Source organism: Papaver somniferum, unplaced genomic scaffold, assembly GCF_003573695.1.
Source record: "Papaver somniferum cultivar HN1 unplaced genomic scaffold, ASM357369v1 unplaced-scaffold_132, whole genome shotgun sequence".
NCBI classification, from domain to species: domain Eukaryota; kingdom Viridiplantae; phylum Streptophyta; class Magnoliopsida; order Ranunculales; family Papaveraceae; genus Papaver; species Papaver somniferum.
Genome location: NW_020622381.1, coordinates 20,894,604 through 20,908,367, shown reverse-complemented (window position 1 = coordinate 20,908,367; position 13,764 = coordinate 20,894,604). Strand labels below are relative to the sequence as shown.

At 36.8% G+C, this 13,764-nt stretch overlaps 2 protein-coding genes and 1 long non-coding RNA gene across 4 annotated transcripts; 2 read left to right on the top strand and 1 right to left on the bottom strand.

The window, feature by feature from the left end:
- The first annotated feature begins 508 nt into the window (after nucleotides 1–508).
- Nucleotides 509–3,113, top strand: LOC113332983 (pentatricopeptide repeat-containing protein At1g33350-like). Its single transcript, XM_026579467.1, has 3 exons — nucleotides 509–2,131; nucleotides 2,751–2,847; nucleotides 2,947–3,113. Exon 1 carries the CDS (start codon nucleotides 539–541, stop codon nucleotides 2,117–2,119), a length of 1,581 nt encoding a protein of 526 aa, XP_026435252.1. The 5' UTR covers nucleotides 509–538; the 3' UTR covers nucleotides 2,120–2,131; nucleotides 2,751–2,847; nucleotides 2,947–3,113.
- A 1,475-nt stretch (nucleotides 3,114–4,588) lies between these two features.
- On the bottom strand, nucleotides 4,589–9,275 carry LOC113332616. 2 transcript variants are annotated; one of them, XR_003351616.1, is made up of 4 exons: nucleotides 8,980–9,275; nucleotides 7,087–7,276; nucleotides 5,598–5,726; nucleotides 4,589–4,860 (listed from the first exon to the last, which is right to left on the bottom strand). It is a non-coding gene; the product is annotated as an uncharacterized LOC113332616 (long non-coding RNA). The 2 variants fall into 2 exon arrangements; XR_003351617.1 differs by lacking the exon at nucleotides 8,980–9,275 and adding an exon at nucleotides 8,146–8,234.
- Nucleotides 9,276–10,389: 1,114 nt separating this feature from the next.
- On the top strand, nucleotides 10,390–13,404 carry LOC113332967. The gene is made up of 4 exons (XM_026579456.1): nucleotides 10,390–10,546; nucleotides 10,618–10,695; nucleotides 10,764–10,856; nucleotides 10,924–13,404. Exons 1-4 carry the CDS (start codon nucleotides 10,412–10,414, stop codon nucleotides 11,245–11,247), a joined length of 630 nt encoding a protein of 209 aa, XP_026435241.1. The 5' UTR covers nucleotides 10,390–10,411; the 3' UTR covers nucleotides 11,248–13,404.
- The last annotated feature ends 360 nt before the right edge of the window (nucleotides 13,405–13,764 follow it).

Genomic DNA, 13,764 nt, shown 5'->3' with positions numbered 1-13,764 from the left:
TAGAAGTGATTTTACGTCCAGGTTTGGAATATTTCCAACCGTATAAGTGATTTTACGTCTAGATTTGGATTATTTCCAACCGTAAAAGTTTATTTTACGACCAGTTTTTCTTCTCACAAAAACTTTGTCTCAGAATTCACCAAGTATACAACAAAATTCATTAATTTAATTTTTATCTAATTAAATTAAATTAAAATTAACTAAATAAGGGTTGTTAGTCATTACAAAATTATTTGAGATAAGAGATTTTTGATATTACTTATGGGTGATCCGTTTTTGTCATATTAGGTGACGCCCCTCTAATGAAATGTGACGCCCCAATAATAGCCTTATCGCTACTCGCCGCAAATGGTTTTATCGTCTGGTTGGAAGAGCCGATTCTAAAGATTTTCATCTGTAAGAATCTTTCTTTCTGTGGGTGGTGTCACATGCCCATTCGGTAACACTAGGCCAGTTCGAGTCAAAACCCAGGTAGCCAACTGTGGCGGAAAGCAAAAATAAACGAACAAAAAAAAAGAATCCAGAACTAAACTGAAGAATGCTTTCTTCGGACCAGCAAAACCCTAACAGACCTATAAATGAACGCATCTTATCTGTATTACAGAAATCTAATCATATCAACCATCTCAAGCAACTCCAATCATTCCTCATAACAACTGGTAATAGCCGGATACAATTCATAACATTCAAGCTCGTTCGCTTCTGTATTATCACACTGTCAAATATTGATTACGCACGTCTCATTTTCAATGATCTACACTCCCCCAATGTGTACTTATACACTGCAATGATTACTGCTTATACTTCGCAGTCTGATCATAAATCAACTCTTCTTTTGTACAGAGATATGGTTCGCTCTGAACGAACTCGTCCCAGTGAATTCATCTATCCCCATGTTTTAAAATCATGTCTTGACGAAACCCATGGTGTTAAATCTGTTCATAATCATATTATGAAATCTGGGTTTGGCGGATACTCTATTGTTCAAACATCTCTTGTTGATGCTTACTTGAAAACTGGGTCGCCTGATCTTGTGGTTGCTCGATCTCTGTTTGATGAAATGACAGAGAGAAATGTTGTTTCTTGGACTGCTATGATGTCCGGGTATGCGAGACTGGGGCAGATTGGAAATGCGATATCGTTGTTTGAGGAAATGCCGGAAAGAGATGTCCCTTCTTGGAATTCTGTTATTGCTGGTTGTACTCAGAATGGTTTGTTTACGGAAGCAATCTCGTTCTTTAAACAGATGGTTTCATTGGATAGTGACTACAAACCAAACCAAATTACAGTTGTTTGTATTCTATCAGCTTGTGGGAATCTTGGAATGCTTCAACTAGGGAGATGGATTCATGGGTATATTTACAGGAACTGTATCACTCCAAGTCCTTTTATACTAAATGCTCTTGTTGATATGTATGGTAAATGTGGGAGCTTGAGAATAGCAAGACGGGTATTTGATCACACATCGACAAAATCCCTAACAACTTGGAATTCTATGATTAATTGTCTGGCTCTCCATGGGCAAAGTGAAACTGCAATTACTGTATTTGAGGAGATGATAAATTATGGAGGTTCAGTGAAACCTGACGAGGTTACATTTATTGGTTTGCTTAATGCTTGTACTCATGGAGGATTGGTTGAAGAAGGTCGCAAGTACTTTAAGTTAATGACCGAGGATTATAGAATAGAGCCGCAGATTCAGCATTATGGTTGTATTATAGATCTTCTTGGTAGAGCAGGTCAGTTTGAAGAAGCAATGGAAGTCATCAAAGAGATGAGAATGGCACCAGATGAAGTGGTTTGGGGTTCATTATTAAATGGTTGTAAAGTTTATAGACGTATGGATTTAGCGGAGTTCGCAGTAAAAAAACTGATTGAGATTAACCCAGATCATGCTGGGTATGGAGTAATGTTGGCAAATGTATATGGCGATGTAGGAAAGTGGGATGAAGTTGGGAAGGTGAGGAAAAAGTTAAAGGAAATGGGAGCAACAAAGACGCCTGGATGTAGTTGGATTGAGATTGACAGTCAAGTTCAGCAGTTTTATTCTGCTGATAAAACACATCATAAAACAGAAGAGATATACAAGATGTTGGAAGTCATAGCTGGTTTTTCTTAGTCTGAACTATAGGTACGTCTTGTACAGTCATTCTACTACGCCATGGAGATTCATCAATTCAAATCATTTTCATTTCTTCAGTATGCAGGTATTCCCGTAACAACTACAACTGACTCAAAGTTCACAATAGAATGAGTTACCATTGTTTCGTGTTTTATAATTTCACTATTGGATTTGGCTTGTGCCAATTAGCCACTTATTTGGGGATGTGAAATTTCTCCTAATAAAGATCTGTAGGAAACTCAAAAACCTAACAATTTGACCAGCCAAGATAGAAATAGAACCTAGCAGTGGCAAGAAAAAAATAATTCCATAGTAATATGCTCCTTAAAACTTGGTGTAGGTTTATTTCCTTACATTTGTTATCATTCTTATGTTTATTCAGATGCTGTTTTCACTCCTAAAATTCCTTCTGCAGAGACGCCTCAAGTTTTCCCTTGAACTCAATGAGCTGTTCTTGTTTCCATCTCAAATTTATCACTAACTTTAATGTTTCACGTGCTTCGCGGTTATTGACGTATAATCCTCTTCGTTATCTTATTCAATGGCATCATGACGAATTCAATGACATTTCTTTATTAGGAATGATCAAGCATCTATAGTTAACATTCTTGTGTGTGCAATAGTGCAGGTTGGGGTTGGAAACAACTATTGATTATCAAAAGTAGGATATTAACTAACTGAAAGTGGAGGTAGATGGAATGTAGGACAGCTGCAAAGCAATCCAGGTATACAGCCAACACCATTTTAACTGCCATGTTTCACAAAGTTTATAGAAGGAAAAAAGAAAGAACAACCAACTTCTCTATTTAACTTTGACATGGCAGATGCACCAAATCAACCGAGACACAGGAGTTCCATCATCAATGCCTCTTCACAATGGTTGGTAGTGACTCAATACACATTGAAAGAGAGTGCATTCATGTTCTGAATGGAACAACTTTTATCGCTTAAAAGACGAATAGCATTGTAACTGCTGGAAATCCAACATCACACCCAAAATGATAAATTACTCAAAACTCTAAGACATGTTTAAGAGATTCAAATCAGAGTTCTTCTTATTATGAAATAAAATAATTATGATGATGATAATACAAGTATACAAACTCACAAGAACTCTAACTTACTTTCTCTCAGCATAACCTTTCTGAGTACAAATTATCTAACCCTCTTTACAATGATCTAAGGTCTCTATTTATAGGCAAACTAAATAGTGGAGTACAACTCATTTTTACTTCGCAGATAGTCACACAATCCACGTGATTCTACTTTTTACTTCGCCTGATCCATTTTCAATAAAGTTTTTCCCTCTCTTTCGCCGATAACCCTGGTGACTTGTCGGTACAGCTGTTTTGATTTCTTGTTCAACAATTCATCTTCGTCAGGAACTATCATTCACTTCGCTTCACAATCCCTTCTTTGCTAATTGTTTCTTCATTCAGTTGTCTGTATCTCGTCTACTGATTGCTTCGAGGCACACTTCTTTGCTATTTATTTCGCAGATCTATTATCACGAGAGAGTTTTCATACTTCGCAGATCCAATTTTCATAAAAGTAGCTCTGACAGTTTGATTTGACTTATCACTGACATTTATCCTTGAAGATGGTTAAAAGATATTTTGACAAGATTTCCTCATCCATTTCGTGCCATCTCGTTCGACCATGTGGCGAGTAGGTTTTTTGTACCTACATTTTGCCTTTTCTCGTTCCATTCGCAAGAATTAAGTATGGAGAGAGAATCTTATAGTAGATTCGTAACCGCCACGTCTCCGACATTCCAGCCTCCATGTTGTCATGTTCTCTCCTCCATCGTTTATTATCGGTTCCACTTCTTCCATCGTGTCTATGACCTGCCTTAGCCGGTGACTTGCTTCCTTACTACGAATACTTCAATCATCCCTAACTTCTTTTATTTTCCCCTTCTTCTTCCTCCTTTCTACTGTTGTTTTTCTTTCAGATTTATCAGTTTCCCTAATTGCTATTTTCTTCTTTTTCTTATCTTTTGAGCCCTTAATCTTTTAATTTCATGGCTCCTAAGGAAACTCCATCACCAACATCGTCTAAAAGCTATGAAGAATTTCAAGCCGAGTTTAGACATAAAGGTCTTTCTCTCTTCCCTGCGGTGGATTCTTCTGTTAGCCCTCCTGTTACTTCAGCAAAGAATATGGAGTTGAATTATAGATGGATTCAATCTGGGGAAAAAAACGGTTTAGTCCAAAAACGCGTCAAAAAGTATGAATTAGTCCATTCCGAGTTAACTAGGTACAACTTAGTCCAAAAATTATTTAAAATATGAAAAATACACATATAACTTTCCTGATTTACAATTTAGTCCATAGTGACTCATGATGATGTCAACAATTTTGAATAATTAAAAATTAATTTATCTTTCGAACCGTTTATCCAAAATTCACAAACTTTTTATAGTCGGAAAGCTCTTTCCGAGATCTACAAAAAGAGTACCCATATGACTATATAATTTTCATTTTTTAAAAATCTTAGTTTACACATGTACACATCCACAAAATCCAAAGACAAGACAAGGTACACCAATTTGTACACCACATACATCTTGAATCGTCCACCTAAGCACTAACAAGCATGCTATTAAAATGTAACATATAGCAAGTGCCTAAACACATAGAAAGCATGCTATTAAAATCAGAAATTCCAGAAAAGCGTCCATCTACAAGACTTGTCCATTTGTCTTATCCACTTTCTTAAGCTCTCTTGAAAAGTACCTAAACACAAAGCAAGCATGTTATTAAAATCATCTAACAATATCATGAGATTTGCAGCAAAGATGCATATGTATAGAAATGCCCTTAATCAACAGGGGTACAACTATGTACACATTGAAAATCAACAGGTGTGATGCATATGTATAGCAATGTCCTTAATCAACAGAGGTACAACGATGTACACATTGAAAATCAGCAGGTGTACAATTATGTACAAATTGAAAATCCAACCCATCATATACTAAATTAGAGAACTTATTTGCCATTGGAGCTCTATTCAATACAATGTTATCGAAAGAAATGGGAACTCCACTTCCCATATTTAAAAAAATTAAATTCGGGTTAAAGTTAGGCAGCAAGTCATTTTAAGCAATGGCATCGTACACAGCGAGTCTCACCTAAAATGAATCTTGGGAAAGAAATGGTAGAATAGGACAAAAGTTTTCGTATGCAAACATGCATTAAGAGATTTTGTGTTATACACCGTGTCTTTCAAGACACCACCAAGTATCTAACTTAATAAAATGCCTAAGTCACCTCATCTGGATTAACGAATCAACTGTTCAAGCTGTGGCAACAGAAAATGAAACAAATCTAGAGGGTTCGCATTGCTTTGCATCAGGGAAAACATGTCTACTAAAAATTCTTGCCTATGCTCACATTCGATTCATGACACCCCCTTCAAATTAAAACTAAAGCAACCATAAGAAGTAGCAAAACAGAAAACAAAGACTTACTCCCACGGGATATCTCCCACTTGCATCCAATCACCATCCTTATCCTCATATACGGAGCATATTTTGATCCATGAAGAAGATCCCTATAGTTGTTTTGTCTCCCAGGATACCCATGTGTCCCATATTGACCTGAGGCATACAAAAAAAAAGGCGTTTTGAAGTTCAGTCAAAAATTATATATTAGGTTAAGGTTCTTGGAGTCGGGAACACAAAATAATTTACCAATAATAAAGCAGCTGAACATCTTTTCAAGAGAAAAAAATAGCTCATGATACTCTTAGTAATTAAGTTCTCAGGTCCACCTTTATCAGATAAGGGGAACCATCCATGCCGACCTTGACATACAAAGCACTGGGACCAGGTTTTTCATCTACTTCCTCGCTGGTCTTTGTAGTAGTCGCTAATGTATTTTGTATACACATTATCAATCAATATGTGTACAGCTATGTACATATTATCAATCAACATGTATATAAAATATGTACACATTATTAATCATCAAGTATGTGTACAAGTATGCACTAAGAATCAATATATATGTGTACAAGTATGTGCACATTAATAATCAGCACGTGTACAATTATGTACACATTATCAATTATCAAGTGTACAACTATGTACACCCAAAACATGTATAGAAAAAGGCTTCAAATTGGATGACTTGGACCATCACTGTCTAATATTACTCACATACATCAATCTAAATATGTTTGCTACCATCAAGCAAAACTAACGATGAAAATAGATGGGATTTCGATAAAAAAAAACAGATGGGATTCTAAAAAGCGATGTTGAGTAGCACTAAAGGAATCGAAAGAAGCATCAAACTTGGAGTAGCACAAAAGGATGGGGTAACACTTATCTTACAAAATGTGTAACATCTACTTGTCTAAATAAAGACAGGGGACAAAGACAGTTCACATGGATGGCTATCTAATACGAACAAATTACAAATTCAGAAAACAGAACCTAATAATATTGACAAACAACAAAGATTTTCTTAAGTATTGGACAAATGCATCAATCAAACCATTAACCTATCTATATTCTGATCAATTGAAGTCAGCAAATATGCTTTAGTCTGATGTGTAAATGAAGAGCTAAGTAACTAAATAAGAAACAGTTGGATATAAATGAAGTAAGTTCTGCGGTAAAAATAATATAACATCAGGTCTCATCATCCAAAACACAAAGTAGACATACATGAATTCGATCAGGAGAATGATAAGTGATATCGCATAAGCAAATCAAAGATTAATTTTGAAGTTCTATCTTTCTCCCGAACTGGGTTTGGTAATGATCCCATCAAATTTAATTCAAAACAATCAAATTAAGAAATAGTAATGAGAAACTGTCTATCTAATGATAACTTGACTAGCGGTAAGAAAAACAACAACAACAACAACAAAAAAATTATTCTCAGAACTTTATCATTTTAATCATCTAAAAATGGTGAGGAGATCTGTAAGATGATGATGATGAACCATACCATCCACCCGAATTAGGTCGATTCCCGCTATAATTAGGTCGACTGCCGCTAGAGTTAGGTCGATTTAGATTTCCACTGGAAGAAGACGAAGAGGTAGGTGGATTCATAAGCTCCTGATCTGAATAACCACCTCTATAATATCCTCCTGATTTAGGACGCCAATTAGATTTATCGATTTTCTCTTCGCTCCCTGATTCCATGAAATGAAAATGAAGAATGGAAATTGAACTACGAACAAAGTCAGAGCGCGTCTAGAGCTGATACATCTCACACTCAATTTATTATACAGTCCACATATTGTTGACACCTAACCAGATGCATTTTTAAGTCAATTAATTGGTATCTCCTAGAAGTCCTTTTGTGAACTAAACGACTATTTTGTGATATAGTTACGTACCGTTAATAATCAGTATGTGTATAATTATGTACACATTAATAATCCACAGGTGTACAGCTATGTACACATTAACAATCCATAGGTGTACAACTACGTACACATTAACAATCAATATGTGTATAATTTTGTACACATTAATAATCAAATATGTAAAACTATGTGTACATTAGCAAAGAAAAAAACATGGATGTTTCAAAAATGATCTTTAGCACGGGAGGTTAGATTACTAAAATGTTTCACCTGTTCATTTCATTATAATCAACTAGCTAGACGAAAAGCTGTGTGCAAAAATAACATTGGAAAAAAAACCAGATCAAGATTAACCATATATCACCTTGTTTAAGAATCCTAACACGCTTAACGATTGCATCCAATGTGCTATCACCAATTCTTCAAAAATTAGAACATTTTCCAAAAACTAAAACAACTATTTTAAAACGGTTGGCGTACTTAATCCTTCAAAATGTTTGATTTAGGATTCCTAGCAGTTTCATGTACCCATTGATCAGTTTTCTGCATTGCAAAATCAAGTTACATTTGCTAGCCTAATACAATTATTCATACAAGTGCATATAATTAACCATCATTATATAAAAATAGACCAATAATCTATTATACGTTCATGGTAATATGTAGTGAGAAATGAGGCGTTAGTGCAGTACCGGCTAAGAACTCCAACCACAGACAGGAACCATTCGTGGCAGAGAAACATAAGCATTCGTGATGATATTTCTGATATATCTTCCAACCTTACTTTATCACCTCACTGGCTAGTTGATCTTTGGTGTTAGTGGTATCATCCACTTACCCATATTACGTTGACGCTAGCATGGATTCTCATATTAAATTGATGATAGCATGGATTGAGGTTGCTGCCAGAATGTCAGAGTACCAATCTTTTCTGCATTTCCTAAAAACTACCAAAATGTTTGAAAAATCATGTGCACACCACAAAGCATAGTCTTCTTCCAGTGTGTCATCTAACGAACATAAAAGCCAAGGTTTTAACCTATAACATCATTTTAATCGAACGCTTCAAAATGAAAAATCAGGGTCTTCCCCCAAATCAGATATTCATCTGACGGACATTAATGATGAAATAATAAAATCCCAATCTCTTCTTCCCTGATAAAATCAAAATCATTTAACAGTAGAAAGAAAAAAAATAGAGAAAGAGGAATAGGGAAAGGAGGGAAGGGATTAATAACTATATTGCGATCATTTTTTAATTACCGGATCACGAATTTTCAAATATACTGAGAACGTAGGTTGGAATTATTAATATATGCTGACTAGTAGAGATTTTAAAGATGATGACTATGTGTAGCCAACATAAGCAGTCATTCAGCATACAAACGATGCAGATCTAAACTCGGATTATTGATCGAATATGAAATTCCAACTGAAATGAAGTAATTAGTTTCTTTTTTTCCTTTTCAAAATCGATTAATTAACAATCACAAACAAATTAAATAATAAGAATAGATTAACCTTACCTTTCAAATCGATTTTAACGATGAATCCACAAATTAATCTGAAATTCAATCTCACCAACTTTTCCCCTCAATTTCAAGTGAATGTTCATGATAAAGAACTGATGATAACGATTTAGGCTTATTACTCAATTGAATCGAGTGTTTGTTTGATTCTCTGATTTATGTTTGGAAGCTGAAGATGTCGATGTTAGGTATTGGGATTAGTTCTTTGTTGGGAGAGGTAGTTGTGATGAAGAAAACGAAGAAATAAAAGCTGAACTTCTGAACTTCTACGTTGATTGGTATTTTGCCATGTAAATAATCAGTTTTGGACTAAATCGTTAGACAAAGGATTAACTCGTTCTAAATTGGATAAATTTGGATCTTATAGTATTAGGCTTCAGATGAATGGACTAAAGCGTCCAAAGCCCACTAACTTTGGGACTAAACGTCAATTTCTACTTCAATCTGATACATGGTCTGCTAATAAAATCATTATCACGGCGGGTCAGTTGAGAGCAGGTCTGTCTTTCCCCTTTGTACGATCCTGCAAACCCTCTCTTCTATGAAGCTCTTACCAAGATCCAACGAGGTATTTTTCAACTCAGTGGAAACGCCATTCATATAGTGAATGAATTTGTGATTCGTTCAAAAGGTGGGTCTTCTCAGATTCCGAAATTGGCGAAGGAATATAATCCTTTGGATTATAACATCGACCCTTTCGTCGCTAACTATTCTGCCAAAACCATGAGCACGAGGAAATATCAAGAATGGGGTATTAAGCTTGCTCGAAATACTCTAGATGATCCTTCCAAAGCTTTGTTTCAAGATGTTGAACCTTTTGGTCGTGCGAAGAATGACCATCTTCGCTGGTCCAATGACGAAGACTGGATGATGTATCCTTTTGTTGTCGAGGGTCCCTGGATCTGGGGTATTGATCCTGATGGCAATGTTTGTTGGAAAAAAAAATGGGTTTCACAAAGGATGAATGACACAGAGAAGAAAGTGTTGCACTCCAAAACTTTCAAGGCTTGTATAAATTTCTTTTAGACAAATATTTCTACCCTCCCAATAACAATTGGCGATTACAACAGGTATGCGAAATATTGCCTTCAGGATACAATGAAAGCCCTACAACGAAAACTGAATTCAAGGTTTGTACCCCTTGATTCAATCAAGAACACACAAAGAGATTTCTGATTTCTGATGATGCTTTTTTGAAATAGAGAAAACAGATTGATTTTTCTTATATGTTAAACGAAACTGGGAGAAGCTATTTATAAAGGGTTTGCACCTGTTGGGAATAGGTTTTTATTCGCCAACAGGTTTCTATTCACGAAACGTCAGGTTCCTTCATCAACAGACATCAATGGTGTCTTTTGGATTCGAAATTTTCGAACAGGCTTTTATCGGCCAAATAAAACCTGTCAGGTCGACCACAGCCTGGGGGGCGATGCCCCCCAGGACCCCCCTTTGGTTAGCGGCGTTGAAAATATTCCAACAATGTTCGTTCTGGTCCCTTCCTGAGCATAGTCACTTTGCTGCTTATGAGCCTTGGAGGTTCAACTGGTCTGAGATGCCGCTTGGGGTAATTCTCGTTCTTTTTTGGCTTCATTTGTTTTATGCTGATGATACTTTAACCACATTTCCTGGTTTCAGTACCCTACTCCTCCTCCTGGTTTGCTTAAGGACCGTAAGAAACGGGATCCTACAACTGAGTCTCCTGCCTCTGATCAGGTATTATATGTTATTTTTACCTCGCCGCTTTTATTATCAAATTATCTTCTAACTTTGAGTCTTTGTAGGAGGATGACTCCGCTGGTCCTCAGGTTGCTCTCGGGTTGGCTATAGGTCGCAAGAAACGTGATCGTCCTGTGGTTTCTCCTGTCTCTAATCAGGTATCTTCGTTGATCTTCACTTTGTAATTTCGTTCTCCAAGTTGTTTTCTAACTTTGCATCTCGCAGAATGATCCTATCAATCCTCCAACTGCTCTTGTCCCTGCGAAGCGTACTCGTAGGACTTTGAATTTGGCTGAGATAACCCAAGTCAAAGATTCTAAACCTCTTTCGCGAAAAATAGTTCCTCCTCCGAAACAACCATCGGGCTCTACCGAAGGTACTTCTAAAGTCAAAGGTTCCGTCGAGAAAGGTACGGTTCCAATTCTTTCTATTGTCGATGTGGAGGAGTTACCCGAGAAGCTTCCCAAAGAAATGAGCAAAGGCAAAAAAAAAAAAAAAAGGTTTATGATTCTGAAGATCCTGCATACATCCCTGATCTTGGATTTTTGAAGGATATTTATGTGGTTGCTCAGCAAAACCCTGTTGTTGATTCGCCCGCCCTTGATGCCTTTTGCACTGATACTTTCACAGCTTGTGATCAAGCTTCGATGGAAGATGCTTCGTTGGCTTTATCTCTTCGTCAACACTCTGCTTTGATGGCTCAGGTACATTTACTTCTCCTTTGTGAACTACTTCTTGTTTTACACTTCTTCCTTATTGTCTTCGTATGAGTTCAATCGCCACTTTGCGAATCTTGTGGAGACTAGAGCATCTCGTGCGAGATTGGAGGAAGCCAAGGTTCGTATCGCAGAATTAGATAAGGAACTTGCTGAAGAAAAGAACTTTTCAATGAAGCATGAACAGAAAGCTGATGAACTTCGCAGTAAGTCTTCTCGTCTGATGCATTCATCTTTTGCCTTAATCCTTTTCTCTGTTATTTTCTTATATTACTTTTCGTCAAGCTCGTTGTATGAAACGTCAAATGGATGCCGCTGAAGATATTCGTGTGGAGAATTTAAACCTCAGGACTCAGGTTGATAGTTATGGTATGGAGAATGAGATTTTAAAAGAAAAATTAGAGACCCTCCACTCTCAGGTAGATCATTTAACTATGGGGTGTGCGAATACTGAAGAACTTAATCTCCATTTGTACGAAGACAGTGAGAATTTAAAGCTTGAACTTAGACGAGCCAGGAATTCACTCGCAACTCTGAATAATCTCTATTCTTCATCTGTGAACTTAGTTACCCAGTTGAAAGAAGAGAAAGTCAGAATCATCAAGAGAAAAGATAAGACTGAGGCAGATCTTCGTAAATCCCGCAACGAAGTGACAGATCTAAGAGACGAGGTTAAACTTTAAAAAGATGAAATTGGTTTTCTTCTTCTTCGCCTGGAGAAACTCCAGCGTAAAAGGCCTGCCAATTCTTCTTCGAACAAAAAACAAGTAGAACCTCAGCAAGAATAGATCCTTTATTACCATTCGTACTGATGAAGATAATTCTGAATCTGGTCACGGCAAAGGATGGGATAATTCGTATCATGAGATCTGTTCTCAACCGGAGTCCATGAATTTAGAGCTTGCCAAGCTTGATCATTATAATATGGATATTCAACAAACTTTGAATTCTACCATCCTTTGCAAGGAAGGTAGTTTTTTGATGCTGTGGGTGATCTTTACTTTTCGTAATATTTTATCTTCCATTGTTATAATCTTTCCATTTTTGCAGAGTCCGAGCAGCACTTCAAGAATCAGATTGTCCATGTTTCTCGTGAAAGGAATAATCTTGCTAATGAGGTTTCCGAACTCAAGGAAGAGGTCAAAATGTCTGAATGAAGATATGGACGAGATGGAGAAGGATGTTGCCAAAGTTGCAGAGATGACTCGGAAGAACTGTGAACTCATGAAGCAAAGCAATTCAATGAATTCTGCGACAGGCGTGGGATACCTCGTGAAAAGCTTTATCTTGAACAGTTCTCTAGCGGCAAGTCATCTGATGATGAAAGGACTGAAGCTGATGGTGAAGGTGGTGAAGATGGTGAAGATGAAGAGGTTGGTAACGAGGGTGATGAAGATGAAGAGGAAGTTGAGCATGAAGTTTCACTTAGGAAAGGTTTTGGTGAATATCTTCCACCCCAGACTCCTTTGGCAGTGCTAATTCCACGGACATGACACAGAACTTCTGGTGTTACTGTCGAATTGAGCCAACCAACAAATAGAGAATCCTGTATTTCATATTCAGCAAAGAAAGGATTTATTTCATCTGAATCTGGCAGAGTTCTAGGTGGTATTTCTTTGGTTCCATCTATGAAACTAGTGAGACCGTAGCCTTTTAAGATGGGTTGGAACTGGGTTTTCCAAAGAGAGTGATTTGTTTATGTAAGTTTTAAGGTAACAAGGTGATGAATCTGGATATTGCGCATGCTATTTGTGTTAGCTGCCATTGTTTTTTTCGTTGATGGTTGTTGTTGCGTTGCTTGTGTTGAAGGAAGAGTTTTGGGTGATTGATAAATGCGGAAACGATGTTGGATCGAAGGCTGATACCAACTTAGGAAAGGTTTTGGTGAATATCTTCCACACAATACTTGTGGAGATTTGATTCTTATTTATTAGGAAAACATTGGATTTGTTACATATTTTGAATATATCCTAACAAACAAAGAAGAGTTCAAAACCTCTTTAAAGTCCTAGTTTGTAGCCTATGGACTAGAGTTTTTGAGAGTCTTTGGGAAGACTTAAAGTGTTAATTAATAGGAAATATATCACGTACTAACACTTTCCAAGGACAAAGCTTCTATTCCCGTGATTCAGCTGGTCAACCTTCAAATACTCCAGATCAATCTCAAGATATTGATGTCGTCGAAGTAGAAATTACTAACACCACTCCCATTCAGCAACTACCTCTTTAGTCTTGATATCCCTCTCTGTAACTTGTTGGCTTTCTTGTTCTTGACATTTTGCTTTTTTTAACGTTTTCTTTTGGACTGGGTGCTCCCAACCATAGGGAGCAAAACACTTTGAATCTCTTT